At 43.6% G+C, this 21,936-nt stretch overlaps 2 protein-coding genes across 2 annotated transcripts in view; both read right to left on the reverse strand.

Annotated features, from left to right (window-relative positions):
• Positions 1-4,724, reverse strand: part of zfyve9b (zinc finger, FYVE domain containing 9b) — a gene marked incomplete at both ends in the record, with an annotated part of 44,480 nt that extends 39,756 nt beyond the window's left edge. Inside the window, 1 exon segment of the mRNA XM_084311306.1 lies at positions 4,661-4,724. Within this exon segment, the coding sequence (XP_084167432.1) occupies positions 4,661-4,724 (64 nt within the window).
• Positions 4,725-5,478: 754 nt separating this feature from the next.
• On the reverse strand, positions 5,479-20,991 carry btf3l4 (basic transcription factor 3-like 4). The gene is made up of 6 exons (XM_084310049.1): positions 20,936-20,991; positions 20,154-20,215; positions 15,695-15,808; positions 8,834-9,035; positions 6,594-6,653; positions 5,479-5,870 (listed from the first exon to the last, which is right to left on the reverse strand). The coding sequence occupies exons 2-6, from the start codon at positions 20,205-20,207 to the stop codon at positions 5,824-5,826; spliced, it is 477 nt and encodes a 158-aa protein (XP_084166175.1). The 5' UTR covers positions 20,208-20,215; positions 20,936-20,991; the 3' UTR covers positions 5,479-5,823.
• Between the last annotated feature and the right edge of the window lie 945 nt (positions 20,992-21,936).

Consider the following 21,936-nt stretch of genomic DNA (forward strand, 5'->3'; position numbering starts at 1 on the left):
AGTAAAATACTGTTATAGGTCAATCATATCTATAGGATGGTGTGTGGTTGTTCTTGTTCATGTAGCTCGAGGGCAAGTTGCAATTTTCAGAGAACCATTGGTTATTTAGAACAGGTTGAAGCACCATTAGTGTCACAGAACCAATTGGGTTGTTGTCACTGTTTCACAATAACCACAAGAGGCACATGTCCTATGTACCAGGATGAGGGTTGGTTCTTCATGAACCCTCTTGCACCAAAAGGGTCTCCTCTCCTCTATAATGAACCAAAGAACTGCTGGCTGGGCCGCACTGTTATGTAGCCAAGTCTTGATTGATTGATTGATTGAAAACTTTATTAACAGATTGCAGAATGGGTACAATACAGTACAGCTCAATACACACAATTGTTAAGGGGATGCAGACCAGAGAAAGACTTTCGTCTTGTTTACATCAGGGTCCCCCATTTTCAATTCATCAGGACATATATGACATACATGACATACAGATAGTCAGTACTGCTACATCTATACATTTATGACATACCAGATTTGCAAATACAGTACTGTTTGTGATACAGAAGGAGTCAGGAAAAGGGAGTATATACATTTGACGTAGAAACTGTACATTGGAGGAGGTTGGGTGGGGGGGGTTGGGTACACTGGGATATTGACAACCATACTGGGTAATCTACATTGGAGGTGGTTGGGGGGGGGGGGGGCACACTGTATATACAAGCAAAACTGTACATTGAGGGGGGGGGGGGGGGGGGACACTGTACAAACAAACAAAATTGTACATTGGACTATTGACAAAACCATACTAGGTAAATGACTGTACATTGGAGGGGGTTGGGTTAGGATATTTACAGGGGCCAGTGTTGAATTGCAGTCTCCCGTAGGTGTCCCTTGAGAGAGGTTTTGAAAGTGGGTAGTGATCCACATTCCTTTACAGCTTTGGGTAGGGCGTTCCACATTGATGTGGCATAATTGCGAAACGTGTTTAGTCCCTTATTTGAGCCGAATCTGGGTTTAACATGATTTGTGGAGCTCCCTCTGGTGTTGTGATCGTGGTATTCACTGACCTTTGGGAAGTATTTTGACATGTACATGGGTACCTTGGTCGTGTAGTGTATCTTGTAGACCAGGCCCATTGCAAGTTGCTGTACTCTGTCGTCTACTCTAAGCCATCCTAGGTTGTCAAAGTGGGCAGGGGTGAGGTGGGTTCTAGGAGTAAGGTCAAGCAGTAGTCTGACCAGTTTGTTTTGAGATGTTTGTAATTTTGTTTTTAGCGCCTTTGAGGTGCTTTGGTACCATGAGGTGCAAGCATAGTCGTAGTACCCCTGAATGAGTGCTCCTGCCAGAGTCTTCAGGGTATTCTTGTTTACCAGAGAGGAGATCCGGTACAAGAATCGAGTTCGTTGGTTGACTTTTTTTATTACATTGGATGCCATTTTGTCACAGGAGAGATTAGCCTCTAGGATGGAACCCAGGTAGGTAATTTCATCTTTCCTTGTGACAATATTGTCACCCACTGTAACTGAGAAGCCGTCGGTCTTGCTGAGTTTGTTATTTGAACCGAAGAGAATGGACTTTGTTTTGCCCATGTGTAATGATAGTTTGTTATCAGCGAGCCATATGCAGATTCTGCCTAGTTCCGAGCTGAGGGTTTTTTCAACCTGTAACTGTTCTTGTCAGAGACCAGCAGGGCTGAGTCGTCCGCAAACAGGAACAAGTTGCAGTCACAAGCTGACGACATGTCATTTGCATAAATTAGGAACAGTAGCGGTCCTAGTATGCTTCCTTGTGGAACACCACAGCTCACTGTGAGGGGGGGGGATAGGGTACCGTTTACCTCCACCATCTGTTCCCTCCCCTCAAGGTAGGATTGCATCCAGCTCACTGATAGACTATCAAAACCAATTGCTTTTAGCTTGTCAATCAGAATAGAGTGATTGACCGTGTCAAAGGCCTTTTGTAGGTCCAGCATGACCATGCCGCAGTATTTGCCTGCGTCCACCTCTTGTTTGATGTGGTCATTCAAATAGAGAAGGCATGTGTCAGTGGAGTGGGATGTTCTGAAGCCAGATTGGAATTCGTAGATTCGATTTTTTTCCGCTAGGTACTTTTCAACCTGTTCGTAGACTATTTTTTCCATGACTTTCGAGATGGAGGTGAGAATAGAAACAGGGCGGTAGTTGCCTGGGTCTAATTTGCTGCCCTTTTTGTGCAGAGGGGTCACCCTCGCAATTTTGAAGTCCTTGGGGACGTGTCCCTGTTTTATGGAGAGGTTTATTATGTGTGTGATGATTGGGGTGATGGCGGCTGCTGAGTCTCTGAGGAATTTGGAAGGGATGTTGTCGTGGCCAGTGGCCTTGTTAGGTTGGAGGGCGCTCAGTTTATTGAGTACCTCATCTGTTGTTACCATTTCCAGCTTGAAGTCGTCCTTGCGGACCCCTAGGTTTTTGTAGTAAGCTACTATGTGTTCTACCCCATAAAGCCCTGAGTGGGAGGGTAGTTTGTTTACCAGTGTTGTGGCTATGTTTGTGAAGAAAATGTTTAAGTAATTGGCTACATCCAGCTTGTCTGTGATGAGCGTGTTGTCCGTTTTTATGTTTATGTTTGAGAATCTGGTTTTAAGTTTTTTACTGCATCCTAGTTGATTATTGAGTAATTTCCAAAGTTCACGTGGTTTGTTTTTGTTTTCCTCAGTTTTGTCATTGATGAAATTCTTTTTTGCAGTTTTGATCATGGAGTTTACGTCGTTTCTTAGTCTGTTTCTTTCTAGTTTGAGTTCAGTCACGTGGGCTTGGAGTTCACTGCTCATGCTTTTAGTAAGCTTTGACTGACTTTTACGAAACTCAGAGCATTTTTTGTCTCTGGTGGTTCTTAGGGGGGCCATGTCGTTTAGTATTGTTGAGAATTTGGTTTTGAAACCAAGCCATGTTTCTTCAACCAGTGTACCATTGAGTTCATCTGACCAGTCCAGACTCTCCAGTTCAAGGTTGAAGGCCTCGCTAGAGTAGGTTTTTAGGTCTCTAGATGTGACTGTTTTGTGGCAGCCAGCCTTTTGTTTTAGTTTTTTGCGGGTACAGAATATCATATAATGATCACTTAACCCGCATGCTATAACCCCTTTATTGGAGATCTTGGACTTGTCGGAGGTCAGAATGAGGTCAATGGTAGTCTGAGTTGATTCACATACACGTGTGGGTTGGGTGATTAGCTGGCTGAGGCCGTGCAGATCACAAAACCTACTGAATGACTTGAAGACGGGTGCATCTTTTCGTTGCATATCCGTGTTCCAGTCTCCAATAAGAATTTTGTCTACATCCTCAACTCCAGCTAAACACCCATCCAGTGTATCATAAAAGCCACTATGATCTGGCGGCCTGTAGACTGTGCCAACCAGTAGGGATTTCAGGTATGTGTTGACCCAACCCAGATGTTCCAAGTAATGCCAATTACTGTAAACGAGCAACGAAGCATGTGGTAGGCTATACTTAGTTGGGCATCTGTGTATCTTGTGTTCCATTCCCATTTACGCCCGCAACAGTTATTTATGTCTACCCCACCCCTTCTGTTACACTCTCTCTTTGGGTACATTCAGTTTTTCAACATCTGTGAATGTATGTTTCTGGTGCTGATATATCGGTCGATCCCTACTATTCATTGCTTTTACTCCACCCTTCACTCTCCCTCCCTGTACGTCCTGTGTTTCAGCGTCTTAGTGAATGTATGTTGCTGGTACTGTAATGAAGGAGAGCGTCTTGTCTGGTGGCTGAGGCTCAGCTGCCGTGTTAAAGCTCACTAATTCTTGGTCTTTCTCTCTTCCTGTTTTTGTGACCTGCTCACCTTCTTGCTTAGCAAATGGAGAATCTAGCAGTAAGTGGTTCTCGTATTCTAGACTCTTAATAATAATCACAACATCCGGAAAAACCCCACTGACCATTTCACCATTAATGAAGGCCAGCAGGGGAAATACATGCGGTGCATGCATCTCTCTCACATGTTTATTTATATAGAAACATATTCATTTAGCTGCATATATGTTCAATACGTAATGGGTGTATCATGATGGACCAAATTGATTCAAATAAAAACAGTGCATATATCCATAAAGTCAAGATGAATTTAAGTATTTTATTGTCGGGATGAAAGTTGAAACTGCATAGAGTTGCCAACCGCGCCGCGGGCTGTGTGGTGGGTCGGGAGCGCGGCGGCGCGGCAACGGGGCTCGAACCGGCGACAACAACCGTCCAGCTGACTGCGCGCTTGTTGGTCCGCGGCGGGACAGTGACGTCAGCATGCAGCAGCAGCAGCAGACCACACGTGCTAATGTGTTTCATCCGCTCGATCGCGACGCGACCACCGAACACGGCAATGCGACATTTGCGCTCCCCATTCCGTGACACGAATTAATCGATAGAATCTCAATACCAGACCATATGGCGAGGGGGTTCTTCTCGCGTTCACACAAGAGGATATTATCGGCATTAAAAAACACACACACGCACGCATGTTTCAGATGATGCGGGCTCTCCTCACTGCGCGGCGGCGCGACCAAAAAATGCCGGATCAGCTGTTTTCGGACATCAACACACAGACGCGCAGCATCATCATCATCATCATCCTGCAACACAACGCATGAGCCACAACAATGATGATGCGATCAATCCCTTACCCTCGGTTATTCCGCCCAAAAGGCTCTCGTTCTCGTCATCCCGGGCGGTGAAGAACTTCAGCATGTTTATTACTAGTCGAGTCACATTTGTAGTCTTCTCTTCCCGAGGAGAACGGCTGTAAGCAGCAGCAGGAGTGTCTACCCCCCTCTCTCTCTCTCTCTCTCTCCCAGTGACCCCCCTCCTCTCCTCCCCTCTCTCTCTGTCTCACTGCAGTTCTTTGAGGAAACTCAAGAGGTGCATAGATACACGACCCTCCCCAGTGAGCAATCTGAGTCTCAGAGAGAGAGAGCTCATCGAGTGTTCCTCCTCAAACAGTCAATATGCCACGAGGAGTGAATGTCCACAATATAGCCTCTACACATTCAGATGGGTTACCTATAGAAAATACATGGATAATGTTTAGCCCTTTCACTGCCACTACACGACAGAAGGGTTAACCCTTCTTTAATACTATCACACAACAACCGACGGTTGAAAAAGGGTTAACCGGCTGTCGTGTGGCAGTGAAAGGGTTAACCTTCTGTGTATTGCCGCAGTGAACGGGTTAACTGTTTGGTAGTGCGGCAGTGAAAGGGTTAAATGAAAGAAGAAAAAGCAGCTGTACACAACATCACTTGGGAATAGGGATGTAATTGTGAGTGTTTACTATTGCATTCTGCATCGACACCTTCCATGTAGCACAATATAAAACACACATACAGTATAGTATTTCTAGCTCAGTGTGTCATACACAACGGCAGAACAGAGTAACGGGTATCAAGGCTGTACCGTATCGTATGCTATACCGTTTTCACACTCCTGACCAATGACCCACAGCAACATCTAGAAATTTTTTTTATCAGCTTTTATTTATTTTTTTGTTTCATAAACAAAAAATAAAAACCTTAAGACTAGCTTTAATGACCACTGCAATCCTGACTAAAGACCAACCATGTGGTGAATGGTACTTAAACCGTTGACCAAAAAGATGGGGGGGGGGGGGTATTTTAAGTGCACAAGCCAGTCTCACAAGGACATCCTTGGGCCATCAGAAAATATAAAAGTCTCTGGTTCTGATATGATATGTCTTCGTAGCTAGAGTTAAAACACGGGGACACGTCTGTCCAGTCCTTAATACATCTGAGGAGCGGTTTGGGGGGGGGGGGGGGGGGGGGGGCGGACATCAGTTCGCCTCGTTCTTTGACGCTTCGTCGAAATTCTCCACCAGATCTGCAGAAAGACAAAAAGATACAAAAACATTACAGCCTGAAATGGTCCAAACCCTTTGATACAATTCGAATAGCTTTTGCACAAAGTATTAAATATATTGTGTACGTGTGTGTATGAGCGCTCTTTACAGCCTCAGTCTACTAGATGCATTGGTTTTTATCTCAATATTGCCAACATATGGGAAACCGGATTGCAAATATTTGACATAAAATGATCAATTATTATTTGACAACTTATGTCATCTAGGGCCTCGTCGACTAATCGATCGAAAGGAGCCGTAGTCGACTGCCAACATCTTAGTTGAATGCAAAAAAAAAGAAAAAAAAAAAAAGATTATAATTTCTTTTTTATCATTCTTTCCAAAAGCAAAGAGGCCTAGAAGCGTGGCTAACACTAATGGCACGCATACCAGAGGCTAACTGCCTACGAAAACAGGCACAGAGGCACTGGAAGAGGATTTCACCCGTCTAATGAACACACTAGTCTACTAGACATATCAAGATGTATCCGTCAGTGGACCAATTGCATGCTTTTGCAGAGGACAAGAAGCCTTCAGTCGACTCCTTCAGACATTAAGCACCCCCCACAGCCCAAATGGAATGATAAATTCTCTCTTTTCTTTTTTATTCGGGGGGGGGGGGTCGACTATCTGCAAATTTCGGCCAATCAAAGTCGACTATACAAATCCTTAGTCGGGGACAGGCCTAATGTCATCATACATACCTGGAACATCATCGTCCTCTTCCTCAATATCTTCTGCCTTTGGAGCTTTGTGATCAAGAGCTGCAAGACAACATACAGGATGTTTACATGTCACCATCTAAACACTAGAAACAAACGATGCCTTTCCTAGAAATGCAGTGATGGGGGATGACAGGGTTGAAGATGTGGTTAAGCAACATACTGTGGATCTGAAAGGGACCCCTCCATGAACACGTAGCTCTGTAATGTGGTCAATACTATGAGGCACAGTAGAGTCTCAGTCCTAAACTGTTTGTTTTGTTTTGTTAAATAAGGTTCATCCCAAAAAAATATTGAAATACATTTGAATATCATTATTTCTTAATGTTTCCTTAATTTCTTTGTTTCCATACAATAGATGTATCCACTTCAGAGCAGTAGGGCTGGGCGATAAAACGATAACGATAATTATTGCGATAAATTATTCCCTCGAAAGAAACATGAAACTTGGTCACAAAGCTTCGATATATCGATTTTCCAAGCTTGGATATCAGCACACGCACTAACAACCAATCAGGAATAGAGCTACGTTACGTGATGACGCGCTTACGCACCACAGCTCCAGATGTGCTACTGTTTTGGTTTCGATTTCCGAGGAGATTAGTTTAGCAACTTTAGTTAGGAAAATGCATGAAAATTCCAGTGAAGGAGATGGCGACCGCGAAGGAGATGACAACCCTACGCCTACGGCCACCGCAAGCCTTAGCGCCTCAAATGTAGAGGAAATTGTTAATAAGAAAGGTGTTTCGACGTCGGTATGGACACATTTTGGCTTTTTAGAGTCGGACAAAAATCAGAGCAGCGTTCGCTGCAAACTGTGTCGACGACCGGTGCTAACAAAAACAGGGAACACAACAAACATGTTCTATCACCTAAAAGTTTATCACTCATTAGAGTAATTTTTCAAGTTGCCGTCGCTCCTGTTTTTTCCCCCTCACTTATTTTCCAGACACAGAGGTAGTTGCTTCCTCATCATAGTTATATTGCGCCCTCTATCTGTTCATTGAAACATGCTTTGAAAATACACCATTCTACTGACAGCTACAATGTAATAAGAGACAGACAACATTGTAACATATCATTGTTTGATAGTAGATAGAGTAAATGTCAGGTGTTAGAGTAAACCCTTAACGATCAATCAATATTTTGTATCATGTGTATCGAATTGTTAACATCCCTAGTTTGGATAGTTTTTAAGAACAGGTCCAAAATGTATACATTTTATAAAAATCTGGTCTTGCGGCCGGGTGGCACAGTGGGCAAGGCGCTCGCCACCAACACAGGAGATACTGGTATCTAGCCCAGCTCTCTGCGTTGCTTCCGGCTTGGCCGGCCGTCGTACTAACACAATTGGCAGTGTTAGAGGGTGGGAAAGCCGGTGGGTGGGTCCTGGTCGTTGTAAAACAGCGACTCCTACAGTTCGGTCGGGGGGCCTGCTCAGCGAGGAAAGGATCTAAGGGGGGTAGTGTGATCCTTTCACACGTTACACCCTCTCAGTGAGAGTCCGCGCTGCCAGGTGAAAAGAAGCGGTTGATTGGCTACACATGTGTCGGAGGAAGCATGCGATAGTCTCCACTCTCCCAGACCGACTGTAGGGGGTAAGTGCGCAGCGACCAGGAAGGGGATTGGCATAACGACTAACATTGGGATGGGAGAAAAACGGAGGAAAAAGGAGGGTGAAAAAGATTTAAAAAAATAAAAAATAAATAAAAATCCGGTCTTTGAGAGATCCGGGTAAACCGTGCAACAAAAAAGAATTAAAACTCCAAAATCCATCTCCTCATCCACGGCCGTTCATTCTGAAGTGTGATTCCTTCTCGTTTTCGCTCGTCAACTTTCACCTACTTCCTGTATTTGCACCCCCCCACGTGGGGTATCGTTGGAAAGGTACACTCATTGGCTACAACGTTGACCAATAATTTTCGCCATCAGCGGATGATTGGCAGTTCTGGAGCGTCGGGAGTCCGGGGTGGTCATCTGACAAAGTGCTGTGACTTTTGTGCCAGTGCATGATAAGAGGTTAAACACCTTTTGGAATACAAGGTGCAGTACTTTAAAGCATGATAACATTAACCTGGGCCTGCAGAAAGCAGTTGGCTAAATGGCCAGTAGTTTTAACTCTACCCCAATTTACTCCATTAGAGTTCAGATGTTTTAACGTTTCACCAGGTTAGTTCACCCTCCGGGCGGGAAGTGATGGCCCTAAGCAGGCCACAACCCACCTTGCCGGGGGAACTGCTCCGCCAGTTTGCGCAGACTGGTGAGGCTGTCGGCACCCAGCTGGCTGAGGATGCCGGGAAGCATCTCTGTCAGCTGTTTGGTCTCAGCGTGGCCAGTGATGGCGAAGGTGTTGGCAGACAGGGACGCCTGCACTTTAGGGTTGTTGAAGTGGATCACAGTCCCATCATCCTTGATCATGTTTACCTGAGAAGGGAGAGACAGGGTTGAAGCTGGAGGGCAGAGCTACACACTTGAGTTTCAAAACGATTCAAATGGTTTCTAAGCTGAGGTATTGCATGTAATGTCAAAGTTTCAACATGTATCAAGAAACACAAATCACGTGATTCAAAGAAAATGTCCAAATGATCCAATATAAGTTTCAACTCATGCCAGAATACAGTTCATACAAATACCGTATTGTCCAGAATATAAGACTCACTCAATAAGAGTTTATTTTTAATTTTTTTATTCCTTGCAATCTCAAGATTAATAATGATATCACTGGCTTCAAGATTAATATGATATCACTGGCTTCAAGATTAATATGATATTACTGGCTTCAAGATTAATATGATATCACTGGCTTCAAGATTAATATGATATCACTGGCTTCAAGATTAATATGATATCACTGGCTTCAAGATTAATATGATATGGCGGCAGGGTGGCGCAGCGGACATTGCACTCGTCACCAACGCAAGAGACACCGGGTTCGACTCCGGCTGTCGGTGTTGCCTCCGGCTTGGGCTAGCCGTCATACTAATTCAATTGGCAGAATTAGCGGGTGGAAGTCGATGGGTGGTAATCTGGACGTTGTGGACAGCGACTCCTACAGGTCGGTTGGGGACGACTGCACAACAGAGACAGGAAATGGCGGGGGTAGTGGGAGCCTCCCACACGTTACACCTCGCCAATGAGAGTCCACGCTGGCAGGTGGAAAGATGTGACAGGCTGCCTCCTCATGTACCGGATGCGGAGGGGACACGTGATGCAAGGCTTCTATCCTCCCTACAACCGGCCAGTGGGGGGCATATGCGAGCAACGTTCAAGACAGGGGAAGGATTGGGAATAATTGGCACAATGGAATTGGGATGGGAGAAAAATAGAAAAAGAAGGGGGGGGGGGGGGGGGGAAGTAGATAAAAAAAAATAAAAATTAATATGATATCACTGGCTTCAAGATTAATATATCACAGATTAATATGATATCACAGATTATGATATCACTGGCTTCTGTCATGTGGCAGTGAAAGGGTTAACATGATATCACTGTCTTCTGTTGTGTGGCAGTGAAAGGGTTAATATATCACTGGCTTTGCGCCAACTAAAAACTGAGCCCGCCGTTGCCTTCGAAAGACAGTGATGTTAACCCATTTCACTGCCACACGACAGAAGGTTAACCCTTTACTATCACACAACCGACAGTCGCCGGGTTAACCGGCTGTTGTGTGGCAGTGAAAGGGTTAACATTCTGCGTATTGTCGCAGTGAAAGGGTTAACCGTTTGGTAGCGCGGCAGTGAAAGGGTTCATCTTGGTTGAGCCACTGGCTAATCATTAGGTTTTAGTGGGTTGAGAGTAAGGCCAAGTTAACTAAGGTCAGGACTGAGGAGGAGTTATAATTCACATTTCTAAGATTATGGTGATCAATGAGGCATTCTAAATAGAAATATAACCTACAGTATGACAATATATTTTTTCACTATGATGAGATATACATTTTAGAAATAGGCCTACCATTAGGCTACAGTTTAATTAAATGTTTATTTTATTAAAAGCTGCAATAATTATTTTCTGAAAATATTTGTCAGTTTCAAAACTTACCACTTTATGACCTGATTGATTGAAAACTTTATTAACAGATTGCAGAATGGGTACAATACAGTACAGCTCAATACACACAATTGTTAAGGGGATGCAGACCAGAGAAAGACTTTCGTCTTGTTTACATCAGGGTCCCCCATTTTCAATGATTCAATTTGATTTGATTTGCTACATCTATACATTTATGACATACCAGATTTACAAATACAGTACTGTTTGCGATACAAAAAGTATCTACATTTGACGTATAAACTGTACATTGGAGGAGGTTGGGTAGGTGGGGGGGTTGGGTAGGGACTGTACAACTGTACAAGCAAAACTGTACATTGGAATATCGACAACCTTACTTGGTCCCAAGAAGAGGGTCTTGTGTATTATTGGGTTAGGACATTTACAGGGGCCAGTTTCGAATTGCAGTCTCCCGTAGGTGCTCTTTGAGAGTGGTTTTGAAAGTGGGTAGTGATTCACATTCCTTTACAGCTTTGGGTAGGGCGTTCCACATTGATGTGGCATAATTGCGAAATGTGTTTAGTCCCTTGTTTGAGCCGAATCTGGGTTTAACATGATTTGTTGAGCTCCTTCTGGTGTTGTGGTCGTGGTATTCACGGACCTTTGGGAAGTATTTTGACATGTACATGGGTACCTTAGTCGTATAGTGTATCTTGTAGACCAGGCCCATTGCAAGTTGCTGTACTCCCGTCTACTCTAAGCCAGGGGTTCCCAAACTTTTCAGGCCGCGACCCCCAAATAACGGTGTCAGAGAGCCGCGACCCCCACTATTATAAGAGGTTAATATTTTTTTTTATAAATAAAAGATATATATATAAATGGAAATGTATGGTTGAACCATGCAAACGTTCAAACGCACACACACTAATAAGCATTGGAGGCTTTTAACCAGGGCCGGACTGGGGAAATCATTCAGGCCAGGAAATATAGTGCAGAATATAGCCCCAGTCAGGCCACTTTTAAGCGGGTCTGGGGGTCCCCCACCAGGATTTTTTTTGTTACAAAGACTTAATTTCCCTGCATTCTGGTGCAGGCATTTTTTTATTTTTACCCTTTAAATGCCAGTGTTTGTGATGGCATCACAAATTATTCTTAAAAAAACAGGCTAGTATATGTATGATTAGCAACAACACTGATTTTGATGGATTTTCAGTTTTTTTGTAATGTCAGATTGAAAAGAAATACAATCTTTTATTCAACTTCAGCCCTGATCATAACACCACATATTCATTTTATAATTCTAACCCTTTAAATGCCAGTGTGTGTGATGGCATATATTTGCAATATATCAAATGCAAAGTAGATTTTTCTGGGGGGGATTATTACAGGCTGGCATGTGTCAATGATTAGCAACAGTTTTTTGTAAGGGTCCCGCTTCCACCAATCACACGCAGCTCCCTTGTGTGTGTGTGTGTGTGTGTGTGTGTGTGTGTGTGTGTGTGTGTGTGTGTGTGTGTGTGTGTGTGTGAGAGCAAGAGAGAGAGAGAGAGAGATAGTTCTCCAACTTGTGTGAGTTGCAGTTATCTCCTGGTTGTGCCCCACCTAGGTTATCTAACTATTGCGCTGCTGCAACTAGAAACACTGGCCTGGCCTGCTTCTAAGTTCAGTGGCCTGACTGCATTAAAAAAAATTATGTTTTTTGGATTATTATTATTATTTTTTTTTTAAATCATCTGGCGAGCCCCCCCGCCCCCCCCCCCCCCCCCCCCCCGCGCAGTGGCTCGCGAGACCCCCACTTTGGGAACCCCTGCTCTAAGCCATCCTAGGTAGTCAAAGTGGGCAGGGGTGAGGTGGGTTCTAGGAGTAAGGTCAAGTAGTAGTCTGACCAGTTTGTTTTGTAATGTTTGTAATCTTGTTTTTAGCGCCTTTGAGGTACTTTGGTACCATGAGGTGCAAGCAGTCGTAGTACCCTTGAATGAGTGCTCCTGCCAGAGTCTTCAGGGTATTCTTGTTTACCAGAGGAGATCTGGTACAAGAATCTAGTTCGTTGGTTGACTTTTTTGATTACATTGGATGCCATTTTGTCACAGGAAAGATTTGCCTCTAGGATGGAACCTAGGTATGTAATTTCATCTTTCCTTGTGACAATATTGTCACCCACTGTAACTGAGAAGCCGTCGGTCTTGCTGAGTTTATTATTTGATACGAAGAGAATGGACTCCGTTTTACCCAGGTGTAATGATAGTTTGTTATCAGCGAGCCAGGTGCAGATTCTGCAGAGTTCTGAGCTGAGGGTTTTTTCAACCTGTAACTTGTTCTTGTCAGAGACCAGTAGGGCTGAGTCGTCCGCGAACAAGAACAAGTTGTAGTCACAAGCTGACGACATGTCATTTGCATAAATTAGGAGCAGTAGTGGTCCTAGTATGCTTCCTTGTGGAACACCACAGCTCACTGTGAGGGGGGGGGGGGGGGATAGAGTACAGTTTACCTCCACCATCTGTTCTCTCCCCTCAAGGTAGGATTGCATCCAGCTCACTAATAAACTATCAAAACCAATTGCTTTTAGCTTGTCAATCAGAATGGAGTGATTGACAGTGTCGAAGGCCTTTTTGTAGGTCCAGCATGACCATGCTGCAGTATTTGCCCGTGTCCACCTCTTGTTTGATGTGGTCGTTCAAATAGAGAAGGCATGTGTCAGTGGAGTGGGATGTTCTGAAGCCAGATTGGAATTCGTAGATTAGATTTTTTTCCCGCTAGCTACTTTTCGACCTGTTCGTAGACTATTTTTTCCATGACTTTCGAGATGGAGGTAAGAATAGAAACAGGGCGGTAGTTGCCTGGGTCTAATTTGCTGCCCTTTTTGTGCAGGGGGGGGTCACTCTCGCAATTTTGAAGTCCTTGGGGACGTGTCCGTTTTATGGAGAGGTTTATTATGTGTGTGATGACTGGGGTGATGGCGGCTGCTGAGTCTCTGAGGAATTTGGAGGGGATGTTGTCATGGCCAGTGGCCTTGTTAGGTTGGAGGGCGCTCAGTTTTTTGAGTACCTCATCTGTTGTTACCATTTCCAGTTTGAAGTCGTCTTTGCGGACCCCTAGGTTTTTGTAGTATGCTACTATGTGTTCTACCCCATAATGCCCTGAGTGGGAGGGTAGTTTATTGACCAGTGTTGTGGCTATGTTTGTAAAGAATATGTTTGGGTATTTGGCCACATCCAGTTTGTCTGTGATGAGCATGTTTTCTGTCTTTATGTTTATGTTTGTAAATCTGGTTTCGTTTTTTGCTGCAGCCTAGTTGGTTGTTGAGTAATTTCCAAAGTTCGCAGGGTTTGTTTTTGTTTTCCTCAGTTTTGTCATTGATGAATTTCTTTGTTGCGGTTTTGATCATGGTGTTTACGTTCTTAGTCTGTTTCTTTGAATTTTTTGTTCAACCACATGGGCTTGGAGTTCACTGTTTGAGCTTTTGGCAAGCTTTGTCTGACTTTTATGAAGTTCAGAGCATTTTTTGTCTCTGGTTTTCACAGCGGTCAGTATTTCAGTGTGCATCCATGCACGATTTTTAACCCTGGTGGTTCTTAGGGGGGCCATGTTGTTAAGTATTGTTGTGAATTTAGTTTTGAATCCAATCCATGTTTCTTCAACCTGTGTACCACTGAGCTCATCTGACCAGTCCATGCTCTCCAGTTCTTGGTTAAAGGCCTCTCTAGAGTAGGTTGAGGTCCCTAGATGTGACTGTTTTGTGACAGCCGGCCTTTTGTTTTAGCTTTTTGCGGGTACAGAAAATCATATAATGATTACTTAACCCGCATGCTATCACACCTTTGTTGGAGATCATGGACTTGTCAGAGGTCAGAATGAGGTCAATGGTGGTTTGTGTTGAATCACATACTCTTGTGGGTTGGGTGATTAGCTGGCTGAAACCGTGCAGATCACAAAACATACTGAAGGCCTTGAAGACAGGTGCTGCTTTACGTAGCATATACGTGTTCCAGTCCCCAATAACAATCTTTTCTACACCCTCCACCCCAGCTAAACACCCATCAAGTGTGTCATAGAAGCCACTCTGTTCTGGCGGTCTATAGATTGTGCCTACTAGTACTGATTTCGCCCTTTCGAATAAGATTTCAATCCAAACAGTTTCAATTTCATCATGGTTAAGGTCAGTACGGTTGATGAATTTGGTATCTTTGTGAATATACACACAGACACCACCTCCATACTGATTCCTATCCCTCCTGACTATTGAATAGTTTTCAGAAGGTCTCATTGAGTCAGTCATGGTGTCCTACTCTATCAGCGGCCAGACTGTTGTTATTCCATCATTCATTTTCTTTGTTGACAACCCTGCCCGTGCTTTAGCTCCACCCATTTCTGTGCATTTAAAGTATCTCTCAGCAAATCTCTTAATTACATCAATATTGTCCTGTCAGAACAATATTGTGTTTGTAGGTGAAGTATTTACATGCCTTGTTTAACAACCATGAAATGTTCAAGAGTGGATGTGCATGGTCTACTTTTCCAATCTAGTAGTAACCTACATTCTGGTCAGATTTTTCTTTATAAAATCAAGATTTTTATGAATCTTTTTCCAAAGATTTGTGTTGAAAGGGGGGGTGGGTCATCTCATATTCAGATCAATATGGTACTTTATACAATGTAGCCCTTACAGAGCCATGTTTATGCTGAATGTCAACTGAATTCAAGGTTACACATAATAGCAGAATATTGGACATTGTAGTGTTGCATTATAGTAGGATATTGGACATTGTAGCATTGCATTATAGTAGGATATTGGACATTGTAGTGTTGCATATAGCAGGATATTGGACATTGTAGTGTTGCATATAGCAGGATATTGGACATTGTAGTGTTGCATTATAGCAGGATATTGGACATTGTAGTGTTGCATTATAGTAGGATATTGGACATTGTAGCGTTGCATTATAGCAGGATATTGGACATTGTAGCGTTGCATATAGCAGGATATTGGACATTGTAGTGTTGCATTATAGCAGGATATTGGACATTGTAGCGTTGCATTATAGTAGGATATTGGACATTGTAGCATTGCATTGAAGTCTGTATAGATTTCTCACCTCCTCAATTCCAGCAATATTGTTAACAGCCAGTTTCTTTAGTGAACTCTGAAGTTTTTTGTCATCAGCTGTTGCTGTTCTGTGTACAACCTTCTTCTTCCTACGTGCCGAGCCCTGCAACAAGAGCAGACATAGGAATCCAAAACCTTAGTAGAGTCACATTACATTGATTGATTGATTGATTGATTGATTGATTGATTGAAAAGTTTATTAACAGATTGCAGAATGGGTACAGTACAGTACAGCTCAATACATACAATTGTTAAGGGGATGCAGACCAGAGAAAGACTTTCGACTTGTTTACATCAGGGTCCCCCATTTTCAATTCATCATAACATATATGACATACATGACATACAGATAGACAGTACTGCTACATCGATACATTTATGACATATCAGATTTGCAAATACAGTACTGTTTGTGATACAAAAGTGTCCAGAAAAGGAGTGTATATACATTTGGCATAGAAACTGTACATTGGAGGAGGTTGGTTGGGTGGGGTGGGGTTGGGTGGGTTGGGTGAGGGCTGTACATTGGAGGTGGGGGGGGGTTGGGAAGGGGACACACACATTTTACACTGTACATTTGAATATTGACAAAGCCTTACTTGGTCATTTACTGTACAACTAGGTTAGGACATTTGTAGGGGCCAGTTTCGAATTGCAGTCTCACGTAGGTGTTTTTTGAGAGTGTTTTTGAAGGTGGGTAGTGATTCACATTCCTTTACAGCTTTAGGCAGGGCGTTCCACATTGATGTGGCATAATTGCGAAACGTGTTTAGTCCCTTGTTTGATCCGAATCTGGGTTTTACATGATTTGTGGAGCTCCCTCTGGTGTTGTGATCGTGGTATTCACTGACCTTTGGGAAGTATTTTGACATGTACATGGGTACCTTGGTCGCGTAGTGTATCTTGTAGACCAGGCCCATTGCAAGTTGCTGTACTCTGTCGTCTACTCTAAGCCATCCTAGGTTGTCAAAGTGGGCAGGGGTGAGGTGGGTTCTAGGAGTCAGGTCAAGTAGTAGTCTGACTAGCTTGTTTTGAGATGTTTGTAATTTGTTTTTTAGTGCCTTTGAGGTGCTTTGGTACCATGAGGTGCAAGCATAGTCGTAGTACCCTTGAATGAGTGCTCCTGCTAGAGTCTTCAGGGTATTCTTGTTTACCAGAGAGGAGATCCGGTACAAGAATCGCGTTCGTTGGTTGACATTTTTTATTACATTGGATGCCATTTTGTCACAGGAAAGATTAGCCTCTAGGATGGAACCCAGGTAGGTAATTTCATCTTTCCTTGTGATAATATTGTCACCCACTGTAACCGAGAAGCCGTCGGTCTTGCTGAGTTTGTTATTTGAACCGAAGAGAATGGACTCTGTTTTGCCCATGTGTAATGATAGTTTGTTGTCGGCGAGCCATATGCAGATTTTGCCTAGTTCCGAGCTGAGGGCTTTTTCAACCTGTAACTTGTTCTTGTCAGAGACCAGCAGGGCTGAGTCGTCCGCAAACAGGAACAAGTTGCAGTCACAAGCTGACGACATGTCATTTGCATAAATTAGGAATAGTAGCGGTCCTAGTATGCTTCCTTGTGGAACACCACAGCTCACTGTGAGGGGGGGGGATAGTGTACCGTTTACTTCCACCATCTGTTCCCTCCCCTCCAGGTAGGATTGTATCCAGCTCACTGATAAACTATCAAAACCAATTGCTTTTAGCTTGTCAATCAGAATGGTGTGATTGACAGTGTCGAAGGCCTTTTGTAGGTCCAGCATGACCATGCCGCAGTATTTGCCCGCGTCCACCTCTTGTTTGATGTGGTCGTTCAAGTAGAGAAGGCATGTGTCAGTGGAGTGGGATGTTCTGAAGCCAGATTGGAATTCGTAGATTAGATTTTTTTCCGCGAGGTACTTTTCGATCTGTTCGTATACTATTTTTTCCATGACTTTCGAGATGGATGTAAGGATAGAAACAGGGCGGTAGTTACCCGGGTCTAATTTGCTGCCCTTTTTGTGCAGGGGTGTTACTCTCGCAATTTTGAAGTCCTTGGGGACGTGTCCCTGTTTTATGGAGAGGTTTATTATGTGTGTGATGACTGGGGTGATGGCTGCTGCTGAGTCTCTGAGGAATTTGGAGGGGATGTTGTCATGGCCAGTGGCCTTGTTTGGTTGGAGGGCGCTCAGTTTTTTGAGTACCTCATCTGTAGTTACTATTTCCAGTTTGAAGTCGTCTTTGTGGACGCCTAGGTTCTTGTAGTATGCTACTATGTGTTCTACCCCATACTGCCCTGAGTGGGAGGGTAGTTTGTTTACCAGTGTTGTGGCTATGTTTGTGAAGAAAGTGTTTAAGTAATTGGCTACATCCAGCTTGTCTGTGATGAGCGTGTTGTCCGTCTTTATGTTTATGTTTGAGAACCTGGTTGAGTTTTTTACTGCAGCCTAGTTGATTGTTGAGTAATTTCCAAAGTTCACGTGGTTTATTTTTGTTTTCCTCGGTTTTGTCATTGATGACATTTTTTTTAGCAGTTTTGATCATGGAGTTTACGTCATTTCTTAGTCTGTTTCTTTCTAGTTTGAGTTCAGTCACGTGGTCCTGGAGTTCACTGCTCGTGCTTTTGGTAAGCTTTGACTGACTTTTACGAAACTCAGAGCATTTTTTGTCTCTGGCTTTCATAGCGGTCAGTATTTCAGTGTGCATCCATGGCTCAGCGCGATTTTTTACCCTGGTGGTTCTTAGGGGGGCCATGTTGTTTAGTATTGATGAAAATTTGGTTTTGAAGCCAAGCCAAGTTTCTTCAACCAGTGTACCATTGAGTTCATCTGACCAGTCCAGACTCTCCAGTTCAAGGTTAAAGGCCTCGCTAGAGTAGGTTTTGAGGTCTCTAGATGTGACTGTTTTGTGACAGCCAGCCTTTAGTTTTAGCTTTTTGCGGGTACAGAATATCATATAATGATCACTTAACCCGCATGCTATAACCCCTTTATTGGATATCTTGGACTTGTCAGAGGTCAGTATGAGGTCAATGGTAGTCTGAGTTGATTCACATATCCTTGTGGGTTGGGTGATTAGTTGGCTGAGGCCGTGCAGATCACAAAACCTATTGAAGGATTTGAAGACGGGTGCATCTTTTTGTTGCATATCCGTGTTCCAATCCCCAATAAGAATTTTTTCCGCATCCTCAGCTCCAGCTAAGCACACATCCATAGTATCATAAAAGCCAGTTTGATCTGGCGGTCTGTATATTGTGCCGACTAGAACATCACATTACATATGTTCTGTATACACCATTATGTACTATATACTGCAGGTATACTATACTGTAATGTGTACTGTAATGTGTACTATATGTGTTTACTGTAATGTGTACTATATGTATGTACTATGTATGTATGAAGAAAAAACCGAAACGTAAGACTTCAGGGGTAGGGCCCGACAAGCCTAGTGCTTCTCCCTCTAGCCCTTTTCGGACAATGCTGCAATAGCAGCTGGTAAAACGTTGGTGATTTATGGAATGACCGTTGTTATGTGTCCAAAGCCCGAAAATAAAAAATAACTGAACTGAGAGTCCCCAAGCAATCTGTAATTCACAAGAATGACATGATAAGCAGCATCCAGTAGGAGCTAATTGGGAAAAAGCTATATAAAGTCATGTCAATAACGCAAAATCAAATTTGGTTTCACGCAGGCTTCTGTGAAGGGCTCAATGATTCAATAGCAGTCACCGGTTCAGTTATCTGGGGTCAGGTGAGGGCTGGGCGATTAACCCTTTCACTGCCACACGACCCGCCGGTTAACCCTTTCACTGTGACAATACAGAAGGTTAGCCCTTTACTGCGTGATATTAAAGGGTTAACCTTCTGACGTGTGTGGCAGTGAAAGGGTTAATCAAGTTTCAATTACGATTTTGGCTTCAACGAACATGAAAACAAAATAGAGATAAAAACGAATGACGCGTTGCTCTCATTTTGTCTTGTGTTGTAAACGCAGTGCACCCTTCCCCCCCCCCCCCCCCCCCCCCCAGTTTGTGTCGAGGGAGGAGGGAGCCACGAAGCAATTCTCCTTCCTTCTTATTTTGAAACGTCTTTGGTAAGTTGAAGATGACAAGAAAGGCAGCCTTTGGTCGAGAAGAAAGGTCAAACAAATTCTGTTGTCATATCAATGATTAATCGTGTTTAACAATCGTGGATTTCAACATCAATCAAAATGTGATCAGGATTGTTGGCCATAGTCGAGCACCCCTAGGTCAGAGTGACAGCACTAATACTTCATCTCGTTTGAAAGCTATAGTTACTATAGTATGATTGGTCCTTGCAATCTCTTAGCCAGTGAATGACAATGTGCAATTTCCTGGATCATTGATTGATTGATTGAAAACTTTATTAACAGATTGCAGAATGGGTACAGTACAGTACAATACATACAATTGTTAAGGGGATAGACAGTACTGCTACATCATGCCAACATACCTTCCCTCCTATCCGGACCTGGGCTTGAAGTTTTGCCAATTTTTCTTGATTCATGTTCTCGCCTAAATCAGGAGAAGATAATGGGTGAGGGGAAGACAAGAGGTCAAATAGCTCAAATCAGTTGGTGATATATAGGAGGTGGTTGGTTGATTGATTGAAAACTTTATTAACAGATTGCAGAATGGGCACAAATACAGTACGGCTCAATACACACAATTGTTAAGGGGATGCAGACCAGAGAAAGACTTTGGTCTTGTTTACATCAGGGTCCCCCATTTTCAATTCATCATAATGGTGGTGGTGAGGCTGTGGTCACCTAGCATGGTTACTACTGGCTTCACTGTTGGCCTAAAATCATTAGCCAGAGTAGCTACCTAGCTAGCAATGACAACCCCCCAATCAAGTCTATTTAAATAAACAATAACAAAGATCTTAGGCCAGCGGGGAAAGCGAATAAAGAGCAGGCGGATCTCGTGAACAACTGGATTCGACAAATTATGTTACAAAACCCCCACAGGAGACTTGCTATCGCGCTGCTGATGCAATAGCTAGCTAGTTGTGCTGCTGCCCCTCCAGGCAGCCTGTGTCTGTGTTCACCCGGCTCTGAGGCGATGCTGCCCGGCCGGCTGGAGGAACACAAACACAGGGCCCGCTGACTCCCATATAGAACGTGTTTACAACCCCACACCTCGCCGCCTCGTCTACGTCAAAGGGATACCAAGAACTGCAGACCCGACGGTCCTTATAAATGTCATAGAAATGCCTAAAATATCATTTCAAACCTGATCAAATATGCAGAGAAGCATGCGGTAACGAAAGATGGAGGATATGAGGAAGAAAATACGTCACGTACCATACGGGTGGCGTCTATGCTTTAGGCAAGTGGCTTGTCCTTCCGCGTTCCCGTTTTGCGCTCTGATTGGCCACGCACGTTTCTGGTCATGTGACATGTGCGCCCAATAGCTTGACGAGCTGTGTCTTTGCCCATTTCCGCGTCGAACATTGATTGATTGATTGATTGAAAAGTTTATTAACAGATTGCAGAATGGGTACAGTACAGTACAGCTCAATACATACAATTGTTAAGGGGATGCAGACCAGAGAAAGACTTTCGTCTTGTTTACATCAGGGTCCCCCATTTTCAATTCATCATAACATATATGACATACATGACATACAGATAGACAGTACTGCTACATCTATACATTTATGACATATCAGATTTGCAAATACAGTACTGTTTGTGATACAAAAGTGTCCAGCAAAGGAGTGTATATACATTTGGCATAGAAACTGTACATTGGAGGAGGTTGGTTGGGTGGGGTTGGGTGGGTTGGGTGAGGGCTGTACATTGGAGGTGGGGGGGGGGGGGGTTGGGAAGGGGACACACACATTTTACACTGTACATTGGAATATTGACAAAACCTTACTTGGTCATTTACTGTACAACTAGGTTAGGACATTTGTAGGGGCCAGTTTCGAATTGCAGTCTCACGTAGGTGTTTTTTGAGAGTGTTTTTGAAGGTGGGTAGTGATTCACATTCCTTTACAGCTTTAGGCAGGGCGTTCCACAGCCCGCAAACCATAGATATATAATAGAACACAACACATTATGCTGCAAACGACCTGGCGGCGTCTATGCCTTCTACAACGCTGTTTAGTTTCCGGGTTCCTCTGATTGGCCACTAAGCCCACGTGACCCTACGCTAGCACGCCCCCCTTGCGCCTGAGAGTCACACACAGCTAGTGATTGATTGATTGATTGAAAAGTTTATTAACAGAT

Source organism: Notolepis coatsorum (genome assembly GCF_963971535.1).
Source record: "Notolepis coatsorum genome assembly, chromosome: 3".
Classification (NCBI taxonomy): Eukaryota; Metazoa; Chordata; class Actinopteri; order Aulopiformes; family Paralepididae; genus Notolepis; species Notolepis coatsorum.

Excerpts from the sequence above, each read along its gene's own strand:
- btf3l4 (XM_084310049.1), bottom strand. The coding sequence starts at position 20,207 with ATGAATCAAGAAAAATTGGCAAAACTTCAAGCCCAGGTCCGGATAGGA. Across the intron at positions 15,809-20,153 it reads AGGTCCGGATAGGAGGGAAG|GGCTCGGCACGTAGGAAGAA; the intron begins GTATGTTGGCAT and ends CTCTTGTTGCAG. Across the intron at positions 6,654-8,833 it reads GGAGCAGTTCCCCCGGCAAG|CTCTTGATCACAAAGCTCCA; the intron begins GTGGGTTGTGGC and ends GTTGTCTTGCAG.